The 9,874-nt window shown below is 37.2% G+C and overlaps 1 protein-coding gene across 1 annotated transcript; it reads right to left on the bottom strand.

Moving 5' to 3' along the window:
* Nucleotides 1-1,296: 1,296 nt before the first annotated feature.
* Nucleotides 1,297-9,553, bottom strand: LOC139122988 (annexin A13-like). The gene is made up of 11 exons (XM_070688919.1): nucleotides 9,449-9,553; nucleotides 9,266-9,315; nucleotides 8,407-8,479; nucleotides 7,220-7,314; nucleotides 6,886-7,008; nucleotides 6,212-6,302; nucleotides 5,920-6,056; nucleotides 5,023-5,212; nucleotides 4,324-4,382; nucleotides 2,692-2,814; nucleotides 1,297-2,048 (listed from the first exon to the last, which is right to left on the bottom strand). Exons 2-11 carry the CDS (start codon nucleotides 9,278-9,280, stop codon nucleotides 1,947-1,949), a joined length of 1,008 nt encoding a protein of 335 aa, XP_070545020.1. The 5' UTR covers nucleotides 9,281-9,315; nucleotides 9,449-9,553; the 3' UTR covers nucleotides 1,297-1,946.
* Nucleotides 9,554-9,874: the final 321 nt, after the last annotated feature.

Genomic DNA, 9,874 nt, shown 5'->3' with positions numbered 1-9,874 from the left:
CAGAACAGAATTGTAAAAGTTTGAGAGTCCGAATGTCTGTCCCCGAGGTGCATTCAAACGATCAGTAGTTTCTGTTCTTGGAAAGAGATATAGACAAATTAACAATTCCATAATTTTTGTCACTGCCGTAGGCACAGAGTGCAACTTTTTCCTCCTCAGTTTTTGCCTACAAATTAAGAATAATTCTACTCGATGACGGTCAAAATTCGTAATTACTTTACATTTGTTTGCTTTCAATTTCTCTTCTCCCATGCACAGCAAGCAGCCCGGGCCAAGGCCCCGACAGTAAAATAAACCAATTCGTTAATGTAGCAGATTAGTATGTAAAATAATGATGATATTTTTACTGTCGACCTGTGCGTGTACTATTTTTGTTCCTCTGTGAAGAATCCATGGTTGTAAAGAGTGACAGATGTACCGAGCGAATATGGTCGTTTGTAAATTTTCACCCGAACGTTTTATGTCGGCAGTTGTAAGACCCCGATCATGGCGTCAGACCGAACTTGAACACTGAATATGTCAAAATAAAGCTCACTTCTCTCGGTCAGTAAAAACTTAATCGAAGATTTTAATCATGCATATGATTCCTTGCGCAATTTAACTAATATTAAATACTTCTGAACAGTAAACTCTTTCATATCAAAATTTCGTAATGTAGCCGAGTCAACAAAGTTGATGTCGAGCGGAGGAATACATACGCAAAGACGGTTTGTGCTATAGATCACGGCAGTGTATCTAACATGCGGCCAGTTCGTTGTCTGAATTCTAAATTAAACCAGACTAACTGTACAAAGCGTTTATCAGTGTACCAACTACCCAACCACGAATGATAATTAATGTTTTCGCACAATTAAAACATTTTCGCCATGTTTTATGATCAAATCTGTAGAAAGCTCTGTCAGATTTTCATAACCATCATTATTTTAAAATAATTGTTCATGTAGATGATCCCTTGTTAAATAAGGCGCGCCGCAAACATGTTGTCCTGTATAATTATGTTGTTCAGCCTGGACATGGAAATTTCTATTTTCGACTTCATCGACTTTGCATCATGCAAGCCGCTCCAAAAAAGGAAAAAGGAAAAAAGAACACTTTACAAGACAAAATTTTACTAGAACATGTCTTCCAAGTATATAGACTGAAAACCCTTTTGGAATTTACGAAAACGTGATCACCGATACAGGAATTGACAGATGCAAATAAACACAGCTGACAACTTAAGATACATGCCTTTCTACAGGGCCATCGATACCGTGAGGGGCAGGATAGTCTCAGGCCAAAAAGAATACTAGGAGATTGACATATTTCAAGGTTTTTATTCATCTAGACAAATAACCGCTAAATTACAATGTGAGTTAATAGTATGACTGTGGATTTTAATACCTTGTTGTACTGTGACTATACATCGCTATATCTATTACAGCGACCGAGAAATTTGTTTGCGACGATTTAGGCATGCGCAGACTACTGGTACGCGTATTTCACAGAACTACGATGACCTCGGCCTGAAGGACTTATCACCTCGTCATTTTCACAATACACAGACTGATAACAGCTGGCCCTAATTAAACTCCTAACAACAATGTAAAAGTAATAACGGCATCTCACTAAGTTACCTTCTATTAGTATTTTACCTTTCCTGACATGAACATAATCGCATAACAGTGTGCTTACAAAATATTCTCAAAAACATCAAAGTAACATCAAAACCAACAAAGAGAAAATAACAGCTATAAAGTTGGCGAAGAACGAGTCTTATTTTGGAGGATCGACCTGGTTAATATTTTCAATTTTGCTGATAACACTAGTACTATACTAAAAAGACTCAGTCTGTATGATTAATGATGCTAACATATAAACTACACTTAAACACTAGAGTTCTTAAATTTGGATTATCTTCTGTACTCGATGACATTGCATCGCAACCTACTGCATGGTGGCGCTGTTTAGGTCTGTTTCTTCACTTGTCCCTCCTTTACTGTGACCTCACCAGAGTCTGGACCAATCAGAGCCAACAGAATGTCTCTGTAGTATCCAGACGTGTCATCCTGTAAAGATGATCAAAATACCTGTATATAATATTGATTAATGAAAAGAAATGTAAGCAGCATAGATTGGTATACCAATTGTGTAGCTTTTGTTATCTACTGATTATCGACTCCTAGTAATATTTATATCGAAATAGTACGGTTTTCAGATTACAAGCATTTCAGCGAACCAAATGCTAAAAAACCGGGGAATACCAATATTAAGTATTCATCTTTAAAATTAAAAAAAAATGTCAATTTTTAGACAGCCTCAAGACATCTGTCATTTATCCCAAGCAATGCACTTACTGGTTTCGTTTAATGACCAAGCCGATCGAGAGTATAGCGTGCGAGAAACAAAACTATAAGCGACAAAGCAACAAAAAAACCAACAAACACAATCAAGTAAATAAGAAAGCAAGCAAACAAAGCAACAAAAAATGAGAAGAAAGCAGTCACAGAATAAATCATCGTCGAAAGTTTGCTGAAAGAGTATTTCTGCTAGAGTTCGCACATATAGATGAAGAGCTACTGGTTACGCGGATAATGGCGTGGTTACCTTTGTCCACGTACGGGAAATCTGTTAAAAATCATCGTCGCTACACTTACTGGATTACTAGGCTTGAGAAAAGACCTATTAGAGAAGAGAAGAATTGAAACTTACGGCGACCCAACTGGTCAAGGACTCTTTGTATTCTTTGAAAAAACTCTCTTTGATTCCTGGCATCTCGTGTTCATGGGTCTTGATGATTATGTGAGTCAGAATCGCCTCGTTTGTACCAAATCCCTGTGAACGAATAATGGATCGAGTATGGTAATATGATTTCTTTATCGACCTCTGTATATTGGTACGAATAATTTATTTTGAGTATGGTAATATATAATTTCTTATCGACCACTGCATATAGGTACAAATAATGGAGAGTACTGTAATATGATTTCTTATTGACCTCTTCAACTACAAATACACTTCCAGTCGAATGATTTCACCAAAGATCACGCTGCGGTAGCTTGAATTCACGGCACCGAAACTGGTAGCGTTAGGCGCCATACTAAATATGAGGGATGGACAATTTGATCTTTGTAGGGGTTTACTATGACGTTATGCAATTTTCACGCCATGCAAAATCTGACAGATTGTTACAAATTTTGCACAGCATTCTGTCATTTCCAACCCCCTCCCAAGTTTATACATGTGGCATCTAGTGCAAGAAAAGAGGTGCAAAGTTCTATGCAAATGAGAACAAGTGTAGCGAAGCTAAATAAACGCTACAATTGAAAGTTAAATGCGTGTATATTTCCTCCCGACCTCGATGTGATGTTTTACAAAAATAAGCACTACTGTAGGTTTCTTTTGTTCTGAGGCCAGGAAGAATAATTGAGTTGTTCCTTGGAATTGCCGCTTCTACTCTGATGCCACTTTGGAAATTTTGCCTTGAAATTGAGCCAAATATAAACTTTTGCATAGCGATCATTTTAGAGTGCTTTTAGGGCAATTCTTATGTTCATATTTTTACAATTGTTTGTTTTTAATCTGGGAGCATTCGGAAATGCTGGATTTCAAGTTGTTCTGTCAACACTGCCCGTATATGCAATGCTTCTATTTAGTTTGTAAAATCTAAACTCCAAATCGTCAGTAACAATGAATCTAGTGAGAGGTTTGCTGGTTCGTGAAAAATCGATGGCCGCCTCTGTAGCTTTGCTAGAAAAATACGAGGAAGGGTGATTTTGTTCTCTGGCCAGAAGATATTTTTTTCCATTTTGTGACTATCCCCTCCAAAATTCCCATGAGCAATCCCTACAGTTCACTGCGCTCCGCATGCAATTAGCCTTGGGGACAGATAGTCGGACTCTAAAATTCCTATAATAATTCTTTTGTGATCTACCACTTGTTGGGGGAGGGGGTCATTTTAAAGCTCCTGGAGAAAGAAAAACTTTTCACCATTTTAGTTTTGAATTTCAAATATCGCAAAATGTTGGGTAGTTTGTTTCGCTAATTCCAAACTTTGCACGGTAGCCCCCTATTTTATTATTGATTTGGTAAGAGAATGGGTGAAAGTTTCATTCAGGAATAAAGTTTGAGCAAAAGTTTAAGTATTTCACTTTCGAGGCGCATACTACCTTAAGGTCAGTCACTCGTCTGTGTATATATGCCGCAGAGGCTCTTCACTGAGAAAATTAACATGAATCCGCAGATAAATTATGACAGTTGTCTGGGATTAGTAAAAAAACCTCAATTCATTACAACTGAAGTTCGTTGTTCAATACCTTAAACAGAAAACAATTACACAGTTACCTTCATTGATTTGTAGAGATTGTAGGCGTAGTACTTGTACTTGTTCGTAACAAACAGAGCTGAGGGTAGAGGGGAGAAATAGTTAAACATGGTAGGTTCTTATCTCATAACATGCAACTCTTCGAGCGCCAAAAGCAGTTATTTTGTCTTGGCAAACTGCTCCTTTGGGTAGCAATGTGGTCTATGTGCACTTCATGAGTGTAACATTTGAACACTTTGGCAATGATATTGTCTTTTTTTAATCACAGTCATCGACTTGCGAATGCATCCTGGTTACGGGAAATCGTTCAGAATGTAGAGGATGAAAATTTAGACCGATATTAAGAGAGACTAGAAGAAATTAGCTTTCATTCTGGATTGCGATCCCGATCTTAAGTCAAGTTCGGGTCAACACAACCCTAAACGGAGAAATGACAAAACACGCACACACACGCGCGCGCACATATAAGCTTACCAAGCGTCAGAGCCAAGATAAAGAAAGAATTCTCAGCCAACTTCGTAAACGTTTGTCGTGCCTCAAACAAACCATGTCGTAAACTTTGTGCCCCTTTACGGCAACAGCTTGGCGCTACCCGTTTTGCGTAGGTCCGCGGAGCGGAAATCATGCTCTGGCTCGCGAGAATGCCAACAAACGGTCACCATGCTTCCTACTCTACACTCAATTCAAAATGTGTATCAAACGGCGATTACCGAACTCACCGATAGCTTTCATTGCTTTACCCATAATGTCGGACAGATCTGAATCGATGACCTCCAAGATATCACGTTTTGATAGCTCCGTATACTCAAAAAAGGTTAACTTCAATTGAGTATGGCTGCGTTTGACCATAATGTCGAAGAAATCAGATTCGTCTGCTCCAAGTTTTACTTTTCCGTCACCATACAGTTTCTTCGAACAAACAAACAAACAAGCAAACGCGTGAATAAATAAAAACAAACAAACAAACTAGAAAATAATAAACAATATATGAGTAATCGATACATAGATATGTAGGTAGATTGATGAACTGACGGTTTGGTTGATGAATAGACAGTTAAATAAAAAGAAAGATAGATAGGTAGACATATAGATAGACAGTAGATAGCCGCTGGTAGTAGATGCATCACTAGGTCTACATAGATAGTACGATAGTACATAAGTACATACATGCATGCATGCATAAAAAAATAAATCTAAGAGATTTATTTAGAGATAAAATAAATTGGTGTTTTACCCGCGAAAGTGTCCTTATTTTATCTATATATTGGTTGATTTTTGCCCTTTGAGAGATTGATTAGTTTTTGCAGTAATTTCATAGAGGGTTTCGCTTAATTATATTCACCGATTGAATAATACAAAAATTACCCTTTTAAGTTCACATCTCTATCTCTGCAACAGAAGGTAATCATAATGTTGGTAACAGATAATGTTCAACATTTTGACAACCTCGTATTGTCAAAGAAGAGGATAAGAAATATATTGACCATCTAAATTTCAAAACACCCGATCAAATGATAAACTCTGCAATAAGCACGGGTTTTATAGCAATCTTTAATATACACATCAATCTATATTTGTTTGCGAGGTTAAGCTGCTCTATTTCATGTGTTTCTCACAATTGCATCGGCTTTAGCAGCCTCGAAATCCAACTCCTCTCTGTCTGCCCGACTTGGCTTCAACAGCGCCATCAACACTTTCTGCAGATCGCCTTCTGTACCGTTCTTAACGTCTTCCTCTAAGTTTCGCTCGTACACTGCGAGATAAAAACAATTAATATCTGTTAGTAATATATCTTATGCCTTTCATGTTTTAACATAACTAAAGCTTGTTACTTTCACTTCTGTATATTTTCATTTCGAAAGGACAAAAATGACCGAAGATTAATTTCAGAACTTTATAATGACTTACGTTTGTTGTAGGCTTCTGTCATTGCCACGATTTCCTCAGTGCCACTGCTGCAAATGACGTCGATCAACGCATTTTCATCGATAGAGGGCGCCTGTAGAATCGACGAAACAGATAAATGAATTAAGTATATATATATATATATATATATATATATATATATATATATATATATATGTATATATGAAACATGAAAACAACAACAACAAAGATGATAATAGACGGTGGGAAATAATTTACTTTTCTCTGTCTGTCTGTCTGTCTGTCTGTCTGTCTGTCTGTATGTATGTATGTATGTATGTATGTATGTATGTATGTATGTATGATGGCGGTGTCTGCCACTGAACACTTATTGCACCAACTCACTTTTATGACTTTTTGAAGAAGAACAGTCGTCGATACTTCACTCACAGGCACACATACGGGTGCCATAGAAACAAGAACGACGGACAAATAAGCTTACACATTGGAATGGGTACAAAATTACCACCAGTTTTATTTTCCTAATTGCGACACTGTAAAATATCAATTTAGAAGCTATTTTGACTTGCTTCACAATATGATGTTGAAATATTATATTGTTTAGAAATGGGCATGCCCACTAGAATTTTCGATGCTTTTTCTGCGTCGCCTGGGCCATGGTCCCAGGTGACCATAAAAATGGAAAGATAACCTACATTGGAGAGAGCAAATCTGGCGCATTCAGCGTCAAAGTCAGGCGCATTTTTCAACAATCCAATACAGGCCTTCTGGAAATTGCCAAGGTGGATTTTGTCACCAGCAATAGCATCAACCAGATTCTGAAAGAAAAATGTCGGCGAGTTTCAAAAGGGTGGTACGTGTATTATCATCTAGGTATGAAATTTCACTGAATGTGCAAAAGATGAAATAATGAATAAATGAACGAATTCATTAATTGGTGAATAATTAAAAATTAATCAACCATATCAAACAAATAAACAGGCAATAAGCAGACAAATAAATAAATAAATAAATATTTTAATCGCATACCTTGTCATACAGAATTTTATAGGTATATTTCAGTTCTGTCCGTTCTTCACTGTTAGCTGCTGTAAGGACGTCGATTAAGACTTGTTCTTCAGTTCCTGTCACGTGACGTCATGAAAAAGAACATTAGGTCACTTTAGCCAATCTGGAGTGCATTTTCTCAACAAAGCTAAGTCAGAAGACATTCTGGCAGTAAGGTATATCAACTAAGTGTGTGCTGTGTAATCTTTAGGGACTCTCTCTATGTATATAAACTAACTGTGTGCTGTGTAATCTTTAGGGACTCTCTCTCTCTCTCTCTCTCTCTCTCCCTCTCTCTCTCTCTCTCTCTATGTATACATAATGGAGAGAGACAGATAGAGACAGACAGAGAGACAGAGAAGACAGAGACAGACAGAAAGACACAGAGAGAGAATATATCTACATCCTGTAATTCAAATCCGTAGATTACATTCACGCCATCTTACAGATTTGAAAGGGTCAATAGCTGTAACTTTTCCACTGTTTTCGTCCTCAATGTTACCAACAATTTCGTGTTCTATTGAGATACATAGTGTTCTGCTTGTCAACTCGGCCTGTACATGTGCAGACTGCATTGTTATTGTTGACGAGTGAATTCCGGTCCGGACTTTAATTCAAATGTAAGCAAGTTAAGTAGTGTAAGTTTCAACATGCTTTAGAGAGCACAATAAGAACTTGCAGTTGAGAAAGAAAACAAAATTATAGTGAAAAATTATCATCAACAGTCACACCAACTGGCCCATTAACTTTTCTGCTTAAAAAAAAATTACACTCATTTTTCCTACAGAGAAGAAGTCTAACGCAGCTAGTGAAAATCGACGGCACGGCACAAGTATAAGCTTTAAACTGGTAGTATGCACCTCGGGACAGATGTTGGGACTCCCGGACCTTTACAATACTATTTGGTCTACTATTTGGGGGGGGGGGGGGTCCATCAAAGGCTTATTTTTTAGAAAATTTAAAAGTTCGGTTCACGCAGGGATGGCGGCCATATTTAATTTCAGATGTCAGTAAATTCTGGGTAATTTATTTCTTCGGTACTAAAATTTGCATGTTGACTCCTGAATTGCAATTTTGATTTATGAACTTTATATTTGGGCAAAAGTTAAAGTGTATTTAATCCTAGGCGCGTGATACCTTAAAATTTACACTGCCTCATGTATACTTACTTGTTCCTTCAATAGCATTGTGTAATCTTTCACTTGTTTCCTTGGCGTCAAATTTTGGTTTTACCTTCCCTGGCTGAAATAATCAATAGATTAAACACCAAAGTTTAATACATCAACATTTCAACATCGTAGTGACAATGATAGCGCTGTCTATATTTGGCTTAATGCTCATATTTTGTCCACCTCTCTGTATATAGTATAGCGTCAATGATCCGCCTGATTAAGATCAAGGGAGGGTTTGTGTTGAGATTGGCAGAGAAAGCTGAATTTTTAACTCTAATTTTTTTAAAAACTGTAAATTTGTTCTTTTTCGTACAGTGTGACAAATCAGAGTTTCTAATAGTCTTACCACGTCGAACCCTTGTCCTTAGACTTGTTCTTTACAATATGAATGAGACCCTTGTTTTAGATTTACCTCGAGCATATTGTGCACAAAAGCATACATTAATCACTTTTTGTTGACATATTTAGGTTCGAACAACGTTTTTATGGGTACGTGAGGGCGTTGTTCACACAAAGTAATTACATCGAATACGATTACCTTCTCTGTATTTTCGTGACTGAGATGTTCGGATCGTAATCGCCAGTTGCATGGGATGATCGGATGTTGTTTTAGAATTTTTTTCTCATTCGTCTGTGTTATGAAGACTGCTGATGCAAAACTATAGCCTTTGCCGAGCGCTTGAATGACGCTTTGAATTGCATCGTACCACGCTGGATATACCATTTAAAAGTTTAGTAAAAATTTCTGATGACTTTGTGAAATACTGTAAGTTGCTCTCTGTTTCTTCCGAAACGTCGACAATAAATGTATTGGTGTACAAGGTTGAATAGGTAACACAATGAATTTTGGACTTACAGCGGTTGTTGCCATGGTCGATAGACTGTAGACTTCTTAAATTCGAAAACCTAGGGGAATAACATGATATGTGTCAGTTAATGACTATTAAAGGAAAACTATTAATGCTGTCGAAATGTTGAAAGCCAAGAATATAGTGAAACATGTCATGAAAATGAAGCGTTAACTAGTAATTATGCATACCTTTTCCCGACCTGGGCTGTTCAAAGATGTTCAAATCGTCGAAACTATTTCACGGACACGGTCGCTATCCTTACTCGACAATGCACAAAGAACTTCTGTGAAGTTTCGGTACGTTAGTTATAAGACAGGTCTGTAGAGGACGCTTTATCATGGCGTGACATTATGCTAAATTTCATATGCATGAAAACTAGTTTTGTCTCACATACATGTAAGAGTGCATTGCCCTTTCGTTACAGGTCACGCTGTTTAAGGCCCGGGCTCATTCCTTTAACCCTTTGAGTGCTGTAATTTTTCCCATAAAAATTTGGGTGTAACATTTTCCCAATTTTTACTAATTTTCCTGTCATATTTTTGATAATTTTGGACCAAGTAGACATCACATTTCATTGGCTACAGTTTTTACCAAAATTTTGGTAAAAATCTGCA

This window comes from Ptychodera flava, chromosome 22, assembly GCF_041260155.1.
Source record: "Ptychodera flava strain L36383 chromosome 22, AS_Pfla_20210202, whole genome shotgun sequence".
In the NCBI taxonomy this organism is placed as follows: domain Eukaryota; kingdom Metazoa; phylum Hemichordata; class Enteropneusta; family Ptychoderidae; genus Ptychodera; species Ptychodera flava.
Note: the sequence above shows the minus strand (reverse complement) of the source record. Positions and strands in the feature narration are given on the sequence as shown.

Coding starts and splice junctions, on each gene's coding strand:
- LOC139122988 (XM_070688919.1), bottom strand. Junction 7,009..7,219: donor ATAAAATTCTGTATGACAAG/GTATGCGATTAA, acceptor TTTTTCTTTCAG/AATCTGGTTGATGCTATTGC. Junction 6,057..6,211: donor GACAGAAGCCTACAACAAAC/GTAAGTCATTAT, acceptor TTTATCTCGCAG/TGTACGAGCGAAACTTAGAG.